The 16,089-nt window shown below is 30.2% G+C and overlaps 2 protein-coding genes across 2 annotated transcripts; one reads left to right on the top strand and one right to left on the bottom strand.

Moving 5' to 3' along the window:
• The first annotated feature begins 228 nt into the window (after positions 1–228).
• LOC124915802 (lysine-specific demethylase JMJ25-like) lies at positions 229–4,088 on the top strand. The gene is made up of 9 exons (XM_047456560.1): positions 229–1,000; positions 1,092–1,237; positions 1,334–1,439; positions 1,516–1,712; positions 1,791–3,171; positions 3,269–3,341; positions 3,424–3,509; positions 3,597–3,716; positions 3,807–4,088. Exons 1-9 carry the CDS (start codon positions 407–409, stop codon positions 3,858–3,860), a joined length of 2,757 nt encoding a protein of 918 aa, XP_047312516.1. The 5' UTR covers positions 229–406; the 3' UTR covers positions 3,861–4,088.
• A 1,022-nt stretch (positions 4,089–5,110) lies between these two features.
• Positions 5,111–7,033, bottom strand: LOC124914200 (sugar carrier protein C-like). Its single transcript, XM_047454699.1, has 3 exons — positions 6,840–7,033; positions 6,437–6,759; positions 5,111–6,323 (listed from the first exon to the last, which is right to left on the bottom strand). The coding sequence occupies exons 1-3, from the start codon at positions 6,973–6,975 to the stop codon at positions 5,223–5,225; spliced, it is 1,560 nt and encodes a 519-aa protein (XP_047310655.1). The 5' UTR covers positions 6,976–7,033; the 3' UTR covers positions 5,111–5,222.
• Positions 7,034–16,089: the final 9,056 nt, after the last annotated feature.

The following is a 16,089-nucleotide window of genomic DNA, read 5'->3' as shown; positions in this document are numbered from 1 at the left end:
TCATGATGATTCATTGTTTATGACCATAATGTTTTATTGAATTTGAACAGATATTTAGAGTAGTCGATGCAATTACACAATGATCAGCAAATGGGTCAATTCATGAGATATAAAGTTAACATCTTGATTCAAATCAAAAGATATTTTTTTCAGGCAAGAAGACGTGATTTTTTTCCTTTTAAATGGGCAAAATCTATAATTGTAATGTAAACATAAGGATTAGGAAAGAGATGTTATTGCAATCTTTCAATTTGATGCCACCTATGATCCATTTGAAGAAAGAACCTCCTTTTTCTTGTTGCAGCAAATGGCCGGACTGTAACGCTCTTTCTATTATATCACCCAAAACCCTAGTTGAATCAATCAACATTCTTTCACAGCAGCTTCAGGCAAAACCAGGGAAGATATGTCTGATGAAGAAGAGTTACCGGACCATCTCCGCTGTAAAAGATCCGATGGTAAGCAATGGCGGTGTCGCCGTCGAGCAATGGAAGGAAAGAAGTCTTGTCGGCTCCACAGTCTCCAACTCCGACTCAGACAGCACAAAGAGAAAGTCCCCGAATCTCTGAAAATCAAGAGAAGTGCGAGAAACAAAGTCAGAAATCAAGAACTGAACCCAGAAATCAAGGCCATAACAAAGGACGACAGGGGCACTACTTCTAGACCCGCTAAGAGAAACCGGAATGTAGATGTTTCCGAGGCATTGGACGGAGCTTTGAGGAAGATGAAGTTGAAGAGAGGGGATTTACAGTTAGAGCTGATCAGAGAGTTCTTGAAGAGTAAAGTGGAGAAGAAGAAAGATGGAAAGAGAAACATGGAGTCCGGGGAGAAGATAGAATTGCCTAACGGACTCATGGCTATTTCCCCACCTCCTTCCCCAAATCATTTCAACAATGCCAGTGAACCCTGCAATGTGAAATTAGGGTTTGAATCTGGTCTTCCTCTTCGGAGGTGCTTCCGATCCAAGAACATCGAGCCCCTCCCAATTGGTTCAATGCAGGTCACTTTCCTTTCGCCCCCCAAAAAACTTACTTCTATTGTTTGTAATTTTGCCTCCTTGGCTTGATAAACTGTTTTGGTTTCGAACATAGATTCTTCCATATCCTAAGAATGGAGAAAAACTGAGTAAAGTGAAGAGGAAGAAATGCCATTGGTGTAGAAAAAGTAATTACAGGACACTGATCAGATGTTGCACCTGCAAAAAAGAACACTACTGCACAGATTGCATAGATCAAAGGTTTGTCAAATCTTGTATAACCATACTTTCTTTAATCTTCATCTCAGCTGCATTTAGATATGACCATTGTCCATTGATTGATCTGAATAACTATAGGCCTTCTTTACTCGAGGAACAAGTTAAAAAGGAATGTCCAGTTTGTCTAAGAACATGCCCATGTAGAGTCTGCTTGAGAAACCGATCAAAAGATGTAGTAGTGAAGGTTTGTTAAGTAATGAATTGTTTTCAGAACAAATTAGCTTTTTTTTTATTATCTAAAGCTAAAAGATCCATTGTAGGATAATTCAAGTACCGGAAAGAAGAAGAGTAAGAAAATTAAACTTCTCTACTTCCTGCGCATGCTTCTTCCTGTACTGGAACAAATAAACCGGGATCAGATGCTCGAGCTGGAGGTAGAAGCCAAAATAAAAGGTGTAGTATGCTCTCAACTTCAAATTCACCAGACTAAAGCTGGATGCAGCGAACTATATAACTGGTATATATATGCTCATACAAATGTGATTTAACTTGTTTAGAATTTTTTTATATATGATGTTTTGTCTTCTTCAAACAGCAACTATTGTAAAGCTTCAATATTGGATATCCATAGAAGCTGCAGGAAATGCTCATATAAAATTTGCTTGAGTTGTTGTTCAAAGTTCTACGAAAATTCTCCTAAGAGAAGCAAGGCAGGTAGTTATTGTACTCAGAAGTTTCGCTCTAAACGCGTTAATTATCCTGAACTGTTGCCAAGATGGAAGCCTCTAAATGATGACGGTAGTTTAATCTGCCCACCTGCTACTTTTGACGGTTGTGGTGATGGACTTCTTGATCTACAAAGTATATTCCCACCAAATTGGACCAATGAACTGCATGAAAATGGAGAAAACGTAATTAGTAGCTACGATGATCTTCTGCAAACAGTAGATGTTGATTCTTTGAGAAGGAAAGTTGGTGGAATGAGAGCGGCTAGAAGAGAAAACTCGGGCGATGATTTTTTGTACCATCCGATTATGAATGAGCCTTGTGGAGAAGTTTTTCTTAGCCAGTTCCAGAAGCACTGGGAAAAAGGTCAGCCTGTTATAGTTCAAAGAGTGTTCAACAGTTCAGTTGAAAGGAATTGGGACCCTCTGTTTATGTTCTGCTCATACTTGAAGAAAAGAATTCATGATAGAGCATCATTAATGGAAACAATGGCTAGGGACTGTTTGGATTGGTTTGAGGTAGAAATTTGTAGTAAGAATATCATCATGGGATCGACTTTGGAGGCTCAGTCATACGCAAATTTGAAGTGCGAGATGCTGAAGCTTAAATTCCAAGTCTCTTCTCAAATGTTTCAAGAGCACTTTCCAGACCACTTTGATTATATTATCGATGCTTTACCATTCCAAGAATATATGAATCCAGCATCTGGCATTCTCAATGTGGCTGCAAACCTGCCCGATCACATGGAAAAGCCCGAGAATTTGGGTCCTTATCTGCACATATCATTTGGCGGGCCAGATGATCTTATGCATCCAGATTTCGTTGCGAAATTATGTTACGACTCTCATGATATGGTTAATATTCTGGTGCAAACTACAAATATTCCTATTACGTCGGAACAGATAACTGAAGTAAAAGATTTAATGAAGAAATACAACTCCCATCATCAAAAAGCAGTTAACGATGAAATGGAAGAAAAATCATCTGTACTCAGTGATGAAGATACTGAAGAATCAGGTTTTGATGCGATTAGAAATGATACATCGCATAATAAACCTATTAGATCTAAGAAGAAGCCTTGTATAAGGGGTCGTGATTCTGGTACATACGAGGAAGAACTAAAGACCGATACTTGTGGTGCAGAGTGGGACATTTTTCGTCGACAGGATGTTCCAAAGCTTTTGAGATACCTTAAAAAACATTCCAAGGAATTTGGGTATCCTTATTGTGTTCCAGATAATAATAATAATGTAAGTGTCATTCTGAAATTTTTTGTCTCCTCTATAGCTACAAATGTTCTGCTGCCTGACTTTGCCTTTTTTACTTCTTCTTGTTCTTCATTCACAGGTTATCCATCCAATTTATGATGAGAGCTTTTATCTGGACACAATTCATAAAACAAGGCTTAAGGAGGAGTTCAGTGAGTATTTGTTTAATAGTCCTTGAGCCAATTATTTTTTTTTTTTTAAATTAACTATATAAACTGCTTCTTTTTTGGTCAGACATTGAACCTTGGACATTTGAACAGCATCCTGGAGAGGCAGTCATTGTTCCTGCTGGTTGTCCTTATCAGTTCAGAAAACTAAAGGTAATGATTTATGATAATTTATAATTGAAACACTTTTATTTTCCACATTAAACTGTCGAATGAACATGAATGTGTTTTGTTCTGCAGTCCTGTGTAAGCGTGGTATTGAATTTTGTGTCGCCCGAGAATACTGGCAAGTGCATTAATTTGATTGATGAAATTCGTTTGCTCCCTGTACAACATAAAGCGAGAAAAAAGACACTTGAGGTGATGGGTTATATTAATCTGAATGAATTTATAATGTTCAATTGATATTATTAAGGTTACCAAAATAATGAGAAAATGGTATTTGAACAGGTGAAGAAAATGACTCTCTATGGTGTTTCCTCAGCAATCAAGGAGATAGATTAAAGGTCTTTTTCTTTGCTGTTAATTTGTTTCTGTAGCACTTCCCTTCAGGAGGGATTGCAATTATAAAAGAGAGGGGTCTTACTTCAATTTTAAAGCTATTCACATTGTAAATAAATAGCTTTGGAAGAAACACAGAAAACAGGATCTTTGGGGGATATACAGCAATAAGTAATCGGATCTGCTGCTTTATTATATGCTATGTTCCTTTGAATTTGGAGTTGTCAAGTCTACTTTCTGTTTTATAGTTATAAATGCCCATATAGACAGTAACCCTTCTTGTCAAACTCAATGTTTTGTCATTTTCAATCCCTTCATCTGTGTGGTTCTTCTGAATAAACATATAATTCATATGATGTGTGACATGGCAATCGAAGTGGATCGAGTTTATCCAAATGAATGTTTAAGTGGATGAGGTTGGAACAATTACTTTTTGCTTTCATTGATTTCTTCTTCTTTTACTTCATACATGAATCTAAGGTCACATGTATATAAAGAAAGTACTTGCTGTTCATGTGATCTCAACATTTTAATTTCGTGACACATTCGGTAAAAGGCTATACTCTTCTTATCCAAAGGCAAGAAAGAAGAAAATGAAAGCCCTTTGGATCCATAACTTTTTAGGTCAATAAATGGGATTTTGATTATTGAGAAAGTGGATATTGTCAAATTTCCAATTGAATCCCACTAGGGGCCAAAGAAAGAAAGTTCAACATTCACAACACAAAGAAGAAGAAAACAAAAATCATTAACCTAAGGTGGCTAGGGGTTCTTGCTTTCTTCAACTGGAAAGGTGTGACCAATTTGATTAATAACCGACAACACCTCTTCCCCACCCATTACTAGACACAGCCCAAAAGAAGGTGGTAGGTGGTTGGTGGGATGTCTTAATATCAAAAATTGAAAAGCATATGGATTCTCTCTTTTGATGATGACATACACATCTCAACAAAATTTAACATTTTTAAAATGGTTCAAATCTTTGAAGAATATTAACCAGGCCAGGACAATATCAATCAGCTTGTTTGATTCTTTTTAGGGTTTTGATAAAATAAACATATTAATTTAGTTTTATTGGGTTGTGATTCAAATACTCTATTTTTTTAATATTTTATGGATCTTTCTATTATAAAGTAATTTGATGATAACAATGATGATGGTGTAATAATGAGAAAATTAGTAAAAATCCAAAAAAGAAGAGATATATAATTCATAATAATGGAGACAAATCACATATATGTACCGAAATTAGCTAGCCATGGAAAGTGAATTTTTTATAAATAATAATAATAATAATAATAAAATATGAACTAGGAAACATTAATTATCGGATTTGTTTGTTCATAATCATGTTGTATAGTGAAATTAAACCTTCTTCCCCATCTCAACGCCGTTCCTTGCATTGTTGGGGTAATCCTCCTCTGTGATAAACCTGGACCAGAACCAATGTTGCCTCCACACAATCACCATTTCTTCAATTGGAATGTTCTTGGTTTCCGGCAAGAAGAAATACACGAAAATCGTCATCACAACCACCCAGAAAGCAAAGAAGATAAACAGACCGAACTTCATATGACACAACATTTGTAAGAACACTTGCGCAATTAGAAATGTGAAGATCATGTTCACCGACACGTTAATACTCTGCGCCGCCGACCGAATCTCCAACGGAAATATCTCACTCGGAACCAACCAACCCAACGGTCCCCACGACCACGCGAACCCAGATACATAGATGCAGATAAACAGAACAATAACACCTGCGTACCATTTCGGCAGTTCACCCGGACTCCCGTTTATCCCAAATTTGGCACCTATGAAAGCAGCGATTACGATCTGACAAATCAACATTTGAGTCCCACCTTCCAGGAACAAGAACCGTCTTCCCCACTTGTCAACACCGTAGATCGAAACCATGGTCGCACCCACGTTGACTGCGCCGGTGATGACGGCCGACATTAAGGATGCGTCGCTACCGAACCCGATTGTCTTGAAAAGAACGGGGGCGTAGAACATGATGACGTTGATTCCGGTTAGCTGTTGGAAGAAGGGGATTAGGATGGCCATTGTTAACTGAGGTCTGTACTTTTTCTGCAATAGATTCAACCACGGGTGTTCTACTTTCCTTGATTGCTCGCTGGCTACAACTAGATCTTGGAATTCTTCTTCCACGTCATCAACACCTCTTATTCTACGGAGCTTCTCACGGGCCACGTCGTGCTGCCCGCGCTCGATCAAGGAGTTGGGGGTTTCGGGAAGGACCAACGATCCAATAGTTATGATGATGGCAGGGACCATGGCTCCACCAAGACTGTAACGCCAGCCTTGTCCGTTCTTCATTTTTGCGAAGAAATAGTTTAGAACGTTGGCTACTAGGATTCCCACGGTGATTGAGAGCTGAAATCCTATGTTCAGTGCTCCCCTGTATTTGTATGGTGCCATTTCTGAGAGATACAATGGGACAGACTGCATTTTCAAAAAATAAAACATGTGATTTAGATCTTAACATTAGATACCCATGAATCCTTTTAAACATAAATCTATAAAAGAAAGAGACTTTGACTGACTGACTGACTGACCTGATTAGCAAACCCAATACCAAAACCGAGAAGTATACGACCCAATATAAGCATCCAAACGGCCTGAGCCAGTCCATTGATTAAAGCTCCGACAAGAAAGAGGACACCTCCAAACAACATGGATAGTTTCCGACCCAACTTCCTGGTTACAACCGAAGCCACGAGGGAGGAGATGAGGGCAGCCAAATACAACGAAGAAGTGAACAGAGTCAACGTCTCACTGTTAAACTTGCAGTACTGATTCACAGACTTATCATCATGCTCCTTTTGAAGAACCGACGGGAAGAACTTCTTCAAGAATGGATCCATAGATGTAACTCCACCTATATAACCACAGATCAATACAAAATTTATAAGGATCGTGACATTTGTCATATATATATATATATATGAAATTACATACCTGAAATTCCTATATCATAACCAAAGATTAGACCACCCATGGCAGCCACAATACAAGTCATTGTAACAAAGGGAGTTAGATTCCCAGGGTAAGCCTTCCCGCTTCCGGGACCGGAAACAACGCCGACGGCCGGCATCTTTTCTTAGCTTTACAAAGTTTTCTTACTAAGAAACAGAGAGAGAGAGAGAGAATATAAAGAGACTACAATGGAGTAGCATAACTATTAAGACTTATTTATAGAAAAATAATCCAAATTAAAGGCTGAGCTGTCAAACCAATCTTTTAGTATTTCCATTTCTTACGTAAACATAATAAACTACTTCCCATTTCTCATTACAACTCCAGCTATAAATTTAATTGTTTTTATTAAACTAAAATCAATGGGTAAGCAATTTTATTTTAAAATTGTGGATATATGGTTTGATGAATAATATGAAAATCTTAATTTTTAAAAGGTTCATGCAAATTCATAGGAATATATTATTGTAACTCAAAAGTTGACTTTGTTTATGATTATAAATAATGATACTAAATAAAAAATATAGAAATATGAAACAATTAAGGAACGGTGGCGGCGGTCAAACTTCCGACGAGTTTCACACCGGAAAAACAGGAGATGTCCGACGTCAGCATATACTCACTAATATTATTGGGTTTATCCAAATTCAAGTGGTTGGCCTATCATAATTAATTACACGTGTTATATATCAAATTTCTTCTAAAAATGTATTTTTTTTTAAATTTTCTAAGTGTGAAAACTAACCCTCTTTATCTTGAAAATATGTGTTTTTGAACTCTCTCAATTAGGTATACATTATATTTATTAAAATAAATAAATATTACTAAAAAATAGTTTTTTTTCTTCTTTCAATCTACTCCTAGTTTTTTTTTCTTCTTTCAATCTACTCCTAGTTTTTATTTACAAAATTTCCTAATTATTTTTTTATCAAAAATATTTAAGAATAAATCATTTCTCAAAATCTGTATATGCATTTGATGTTTTAATCTTAACATTAAAAATTGGATTGGGTGTTTGAATTAATTAAGAGATTTTAAAAATGAAAAGTAAGTTTCTAAGTAAGAAAGAAATCTTTACAAGAGTATAAAATAATGGAAGATGGGAAAAAATAAAATAAAAACTCAGAATGAAACAAAATTAATCTATTTAAAAAAATTCTTTTATTTGATAATTATTACATTTTTTACCCGACTTAAATTTGTATTCATGTAAGAATGTTTGTAATACATACTACTAATATATATAAAGAGGAGTGATAGAGTGAGGGAATTTGGTGAGGGAATTTGGCGAGGGAATGACGTGTCATCACCTTCATTGGTTGGAAAATGTAAAAGTGAGAGGAAAGAGAGAAAATAGAGAAATTATTTGATTTTTTCAGCGAATAAGATTATGCCACGTCATTCCCTCACCAAATTCCCTCACCCAATTCCCTCACCTAATCATTTCTCATATATAAATTCCAAACTTGGAGTCAATTTTTAAGTGGAATAAGATATTTTTATTATAATACTATTAGATTATTGACTATAAGAAACTTATTATAATAAGACAATTATAATGTTATTTTGTAAATTTATTCAAATTATAAAGAGTCCTAAGTTATGCTAAAGATGGTTTGATGCTGGTTATTTAAAAATATTAGATTTCTTTTTAATTTAAATATTCTTTTACATATAAAGACAAATGTTATAAAATAATTATGTCCGTTTTCATGAAATTTAAATAATTTATACATCATTTCAATCTTTTTCTTATTTACCACCTAACTCAATTCATTAATTAAAAATATTAAAATATTATAATTTTAATTTTATTATATATTAATATTATTTAAGTTCTTTTATCAAAAATATTATCATTTTTTCAAAATCATCACTAATCATTATTTTTTTTTCTTTCAGATTTTTCAAATAACTCAAATCCAAATAAGGTCTAAGTTGAAAATCACACAAAAACACAATTTCAAATTAAAGTTCTTTTATATTTTCACTTCTTCAAAATTATCACCAATTATTTTTTTTTATCTTTTTCATATTATTCAAATAACTCAAATCCAAACAAGGACTATAAGTTGAAAAATCTTACACCATATTCGCTCGCATAGAATAAAATCTTTACACGAGTATAAATGGGTAACTCATGAAATTGACAATAGTGTTAGGCCTATGTAACTTTTATTTTGTTTGAAGTGTTTTAGCATTTTTTATATAAAATAAAACTAATTTAGCTTAGTTTGTTAATTTATTGTCATGTAAATAGGTTTAAAACTTTGACAGAAATATTTTTGTTTTATTATTTTATTTTAATTGGTCTTAAATAGGTTAGAATCACTCTAGAAGAAATTTGACGAAATGACCTTAATAGGAATAAATGAGTTTGTGAAATGCGTTGATGACCAATTTATATTTTTTGATGAAATTGTTCTTGTCGCGAGACGCAACCGGATGCCTTGTGAAAAATTCACAATCGCGAGACGCAACCGGCATTCGCGAGAAGTAATCGGCATTCGTTAGACGCAACCGGCAATCGCGAGACACAATTTAAAAAAAAAATAAAATTTGCGTATCGCGAATGCCGGTTGCGTCTCGCGATTGTAGATTTTTCACAAGGCATCCGGTTGCGTTTCGCGATAGGGACAATTTCGTAAAAAAAAATACGAAGTAGTCACCAACGTATTTAATATTATGCGTCGGTCATCAGCTCATTTTAGTTCCTTTGTAGATTCATCTCGTCAAATTTCTCCTATAGAGTCTTTCATGTCCATTGATAAATATACGGATAATTTAAAAGAATTATATCAGAGAAAATATGGTGATTGAAACTTCACTTGTTCTAAATTTAAATAAGTTACTAAAAAAATATATAAAAGTTGAAATGGGGGCCTAGTTTATTTTGAATGCTTGGGTTCCATTTCTAATATTTTGTGTACATTTTTTTTTGGTTATTTTATTGAAGTTGTAACTTTTGAACGACTTTGTTTATAGCATTTTAGTTTTGGATTTTTGTTTATTAAAATGGTTTTCATGCCCATAGATTTTATATGTATTGTTTAAGCTTGTTAATTCAGTAATTAAATATGATACATAAAGAACAAAACACCTCCCCAAGTCCTATCCTTTTGTCAGGTTGCATATGCTTGTTCCACTAAAGAGTAAAGACAAACGTTGTTAATGTATAATGAATTGCAAATTGCAATTACAAAATTCATATTTAAAATATATAAAAACTTATAAACATATCTTAGTACTGCAGCGAGGAATCCTATAGTTAAAAAATTATGTTACTTAAAGTTGTCCTAATAAATAAATAAATAAAATAAGTTGGTATTAGGAAATTAATATATCAGCCATCGAATCCACTGCTCTGGCCATTGCTGTTGTGTTTGTCTGGTTGCCTGCCAGAAACAAGCAACAAATATCCTATAATTATGCTAATATTTTTTTGTCTTTTAGCTACATGATTCTAATAATTATTTTTTCAATTTTTTGTAACTAGATTTTTTTACTTGTTATATACCCACAGTGAATTAGTAATTAAGTAAATATATACTTTTTCAAATTTGACTAAAGTGAATATCATAAACTTCAAATCAAGATCTCAAATATATAAATATATATTTTGTCTTCTTAAATATCTACAAGCTGACGCTACATCCCAACTAGAAGTTTTTTAATATTCTCTAAATAAACTAAAATATTTTTTTTTGATGCAAAGAAGGCCCACGACTCAAGCGTTGACTGACTTCTCCTATTACTTGATTGATATTGGATTTTTTAAGTTTTATTTTATGTTTTTAATTTATATTTTTTATAACATATCAATTATTTAATTTATTAATTACAATACTATTTTTTTCTTAAATTAAAATGAATAAAATATTATTATAATTTGGAGTGGTATGAATTAATTTTTAAGATTTATAAAATTCATACAAAAATCAAACAAGCTCTAAGTTGTTTGATTGATTTTTTATCAAGTTATTTATTTTATAATTATAATATTATACATTTATTTAAGTATGAAAAAATAAATTAACTCAACTAATCCTAAAACCCTATTTTTTTGAACTAATTTTTTATTTATTAAATATAACAAGTGAAAACCATAAATGGAAAATAAAAAGATTGTAATTGTGGGCTGGCATCTGTGGAATGGATGGGCCCACATTGAGGAATTTCAAAATGGCACTCCCACGTGCCGACGCGTTCTCATTGGTAATTCCTAAGTTTCATAATTGTCGGGTTCACCACTATTAGCCATTATCTAGCTTTATAAGGATAATGATATTCATAATTTAATTTTTTATTTTATTTTAAATTCTGCTATATCATTATTATAATAACATAGGTTAACATTTGAATGTTGTGTTTTTGTTAATATTAATTTTATGATATCATATTTTTATCTGTTTTACATAACTCTTATAATTTATTTTATTTTATTTATGAATTATTTTAATATATATATATATTTCATAATATATAAAAGAAAATAATAAAAATTAGACTAAGAAACTAATAAAGATTTTATTTACATTCACTCTCAAATTATTAGAGAAGAGTAACAATGAGATAATGACATGATATTAGTTGAAAAAAAAGATAAAAGTAAGAGGAGGAAAGTGAATAAATAAATAAAATTATTATTTTTTTTACCAATCAAATTGTATTATATTTTTTTTTTCTTAGCTCATCTTTAATTGAAAAATTCATTTTCAAATTTATTTTGCTGTAAATGTCATATCAAACAGTAATTCTTCTCCAATCCAAAAACTCATTTTTAAACCCAAAAAATATTCTTATAATATTATTTTTTAAACCAACTTTTATTACTTTTTAATATCACTATATATTTTTCAATATTATAAATTATACTATAATATTTTAATATCAACCCATTATTTTAAATTTGATTATAAATTAATTATAAAAATTTAATAATACACAAAAATAAATATTATAAAAAAAATATGGAACAAAATAATACTGTTTGATAAAACAAACATTATTAAAAAAAATATTATTAAATATTCTTCATTATTATAATTTTTTTAAAATATTATTATAACTTTTTTTTAATATTATTATAAATTTTTATTATATAACTAAATTATATAAATAAATTAAAATAATAAATTATATAAATAAGTTTAATATATAAAATATATCTAAACTAAGTTTAGGGGTTTAATTAAAAAAAGGTTTTGCGAGTGTGAACCGTGTTTTTGTTTGCAAGAGAGAGAAATAGCCGAAAACCCATTTTGGGTTTAAGAATGGGTGTCGTTTGAAAAAAAAAAAAGCTGAAAACTCATTTTGTGTTTGAGTATAGAGTACGGTTAGAGATGCTGTTAAGTTTTAGAATTAATTCTGTGGAAAAAAAAATATCATTGTCCTCTCCTTTGTATAAAGAAATCTATATATATATAATGATGCTTAATTTTTAAAGTGTCCGAATTGCCGGGTCGAGAGCTGTGGTTAATTTGGATACTTGGGTTAGATTGTGGGTTGACCGGTTTTTAAATTTAAAACGGTTAAAAATAAAATTAAAAATGCTAGAGGTATGTTTCGAACTTGCAACCTAACAAAACAAGTACAACTCTTTAACCAACTAGGCTACAAAGACTTTATATTTTAAATTCAACACCAAATTTGATAAACGCGGGACGTTTTAACATTAATATAAGTTCAACTTTTTAACTAACTAATCTATATATATAATGATGCTTAATTTTTAAAGTGTTCGGATTGCCGGGTCGAGAGCTGTGGTTAATTTGGATACTTGAGTCGGATTGTGGGTTGACCCGTTTTTAAATTTAAAACGGTTAAAAATAAAATTAAAAATGCTAGAGGTATGTTTCGAACTTACAACCTAACAAAACAAATACAACTCTTTAACCAACTAGGCTACAAAGACTTTATATTTTAAATTCAACACCAAATTTGATAAACACGGGACGTTTTAACATTAATATAAGTTCAACTTTTTAACTAACTAATCTATATATATATAATGATGCTTAATTTTTAAAGTGTCCAGATTGCCGGGTCGAGAGCTGTGGTTAATTTGGATACTTGGATCGGATTGTGGGTTGACCCGTTTTTAAATTTAAAACGGTTAAAAATAAAATTAAAAATGCTAAAGATATGTTTCGAACTTGCAACCTAACAAAACAAGTACAACTCTTTAACCAACTAGGCTACAAAGACTTTATATTTTAAATTCAAACACCAAATTTGATAAATGCGGGACGTTTTAATATTAATATAAGTTCAACTTTTTAACTAACTAATATATAATGATGTTGAGTAAATGGATACTTGGGTCGGATTATGTGTTGACCCACCCATAAACTTAAAACGGTTAAAAATAAAATTAAAAATGTTATCCGTAATTTTTTTCGCGGTTTTTTATATTATTACTCGTGCAAATGCACGGGCTAAATGCTAGTTGATAATTATTTCATTCAAAGGTATAGATTCTTAGTTCATAATAAAATCTCATTATTCTTTTTTCTTAAGTAATATCAATATAAAATAATATATTTGTAATATAATTTAATTCGGTGTTACATGATACTAGGTTGATTCTTGACTCACACAATGAAGTGTAGTATTTATTCTATTCAGATTATTTAAATAAATATAACATAATTAAATATTATTTCATTCTCTTTTTATATTTATTATTTTATTTAATTAATTAAAATGTTTTTATTTTATTTTTATATAATAATATTTTTGAGACATTTTATCAACAAAAATAAATTATTTTCTCAAAATATCATTAATAATTACTTTTTAAATAATTTTAAAAAATTAGACATTTCATTTAGTTTGAGTTACAATAATAAAATATTATTTTATTTTATTTTTTATCTATTACATACTTAATTCATTAATTAAAATGTTAAAATATTTTTATTTTAAATTAATATGTATTATTAAATATTAATAAGTTTTAATTTTTTTTTATTAAAATAATAGTTGAATTTCTCAATATCATCATCAATCAATATCATTTTTCTCTTTTCAAGCTAAACAAAAATTAAAATTCAAACAAGACTTTTTCTTCTCTAATTTTTTTATGTACCTATGACCTGTCATTACAATCAATTAAAATCAAACTTCATATTAGTGGAAAGTTTAATTCATTCGGGACTGGATCGGAATGAGTTTCAAAACAGAAAGGTAAAAAAAAAAAATTATAATCAATGATTTTGAGAATGTGATAATTATTTTTGATAAAATAATTTACAGGGTATTGATATATATATAAATAAAATAAATAATAAAAAATTAAAATAAAAAATATTATAATATTTTGATTAATGAATTAAGTAACGTGATAATAAAAAAATGATTAATCAAATAATTTATTTGTCTATGTTATTATAAAACCCAAAGATAATCATGCCCATTTGACAGTATTGTTTTCAAAAATAAAATTATAAAACAATACAATATTTTAATTATTGGGAAATATATTAAAAAAATAATTTCTATGTATAAATCAAAAATTAAATTATAGATTAATGTCAACAAAATCAAAATAACAATATTTATCATAATTAAATTATAATTATGAAGATGGAACAATTTTACAATTTCTAGAGGGTGAATTCAAAAATCTATAACGATTAGTGATGAAGTAGAGAAAGCCGAACAAATAAATCAAACAGTCTCGAAATTTTTTTTATAAAATATTTTGAGCGGCATTAAATTTTGTAATTGACCGAGAGTTGGTAAACAACGCCAAAAAATGTAATGTGAAGTAATAACTGACAATCTAAAATCTAAATATATTGTCAAAAAAGTGAGAAACCTGTAAAAATAACTGGAAGATGTAAGAGAACCTCCGACTGAAAAATTTTATTTGGTGACTCTTTATTAGACCATCTCCAACCCATAAATTCATTCCCAAACCCAAAATGCAGTAAACATCACATTAAACAGTAATTCATCTCCAACCAAAAACTCATTCTCAAACCCAAAAGAATATTTTTAGAATATTTCTTTCTTACACTAACTTTTTAACCTTATTAATATTATCTATATATTTATCAACTTTACATATTTAACCTTAATCTTTTCTCTTTCATTTAATAAAATTAAAATAAAATTAATTATATATCAATAATTCATAAACAATAAAATAATTCTAATACATTTAAATAAACAAACATATTATATTAAAACAAACATTGTTAACATATTATAAGATAATTTATAAAATGAAAATTATAAAATATAAGTTAAAAATATAAAGTAAATTATAAAATATAAAATAAATTAGATTAAATTTCAAATATAATAAATTTAATGATTTAATTATATATTTAGAAAACAATTTAACTTTTTATCTTAAAAATAAAAAAAAAAATAAGTTGAAGGATTAGTTTAAATGTAAAAAAATTAAAAGTTATAAAATATATATAACCTAAGAGAAAAATGGACAAAATGCAGGATGTACAGTCCAAACGCATATATGCGTTTAGTTGGAGGAGAGAGAGGGTAAAAAACTCATTTTGAGTTTATTTCAGTAGGGTTGGAGCAAAAAAGGGCACCCCAAACGCATTATGGGTGCCCTTTGGAGATGGTCTTAAAAAATGAAAACAACTTCATATTCGATAACATCGTCTCATTTGTTATTAAAAAAGGGACAAATATGGACTCGAGAAAACATCACTAATACAATCGAAAGATATAAACAGCAAACGATTCATCAAAGATCGAGAGAATTATTCGAATCACAAAAATACAACATACAAAATTCGATTTGGTTAAATAAGATATCGCATCAAACAAAATACAACAAGAACTCAAACGTGAAGAGTGGGAAAAAATCATAAAAAAAGTGTATTTTTAACTCTCTATAATCTTTTTCTTAGATATGGTAGCACTCTAATACAACAAATATAATATATACATATATATATATATTAAAGTTTATATGCACCCACCAATCCATTAACTAAGTTTTTTTTACGTATAAAAATAAATAAATTAAAATAAAATTAGACTTATATGCATAAATAAGAATAGCATGAGATTGTTGAGGGAAAGGCGCCGAACTACCGCGCTCATTATTATTATTGTATTTATTGATATCCATAATAATAATAAACACCGTGTTTTCATTCAAAATCAAAATAAATGCATTTCTTCTTCATCGGTGAGAGCGTCTCATCATAACAAGATAAGGCTCACCTTACCTGCTAAATACCCCTCATCT

Source organism: Impatiens glandulifera, chromosome 9, assembly GCF_907164915.1.
Source record: "Impatiens glandulifera chromosome 9, dImpGla2.1, whole genome shotgun sequence".
Classification (NCBI taxonomy): Eukaryota; Viridiplantae; Streptophyta; class Magnoliopsida; order Ericales; family Balsaminaceae; genus Impatiens; species Impatiens glandulifera.
The sequence above is the reverse complement of the archived record's forward strand: the minus strand, read 5'-3'. Positions and strand labels throughout refer to the sequence as shown.

Coding starts and splice junctions, on each gene's coding strand:
- LOC124915802 (XM_047456560.1), top strand. CDS start 407: ATGTCTGATGAAGAAGAGTTACCGGACCATCTCCGCTGTAAAAGATCC. Junction 3,172..3,268: donor TTCCAGATAATAATAATAAT/GTAAGTGTCATT, acceptor CTTCATTCACAG/GTTATCCATCCAATTTATGA. Junction 3,510..3,596: donor ATCAGTTCAGAAAACTAAAG/GTAATGATTTAT, acceptor TTTGTTCTGCAG/TCCTGTGTAAGCGTGGTATT.
- LOC124914200 (XM_047454699.1), bottom strand. CDS start 6,975: ATGCCGGCCGTCGGCGTTGTTTCCGGTCCCGGAAGCGGGAAGGCTTAC. Junction 6,760..6,839: donor TTATGATATAGGAATTTCAG/GTATGTAATTTC, acceptor GTGGTTATATAG/GTGGAGTTACATCTATGGAT. Junction 6,324..6,436: donor GTATTGGGTTTGCTAATCAG/GTCAGTCAGTCA, acceptor TTGAAAATGCAG/TCTGTCCCATTGTATCTCTC.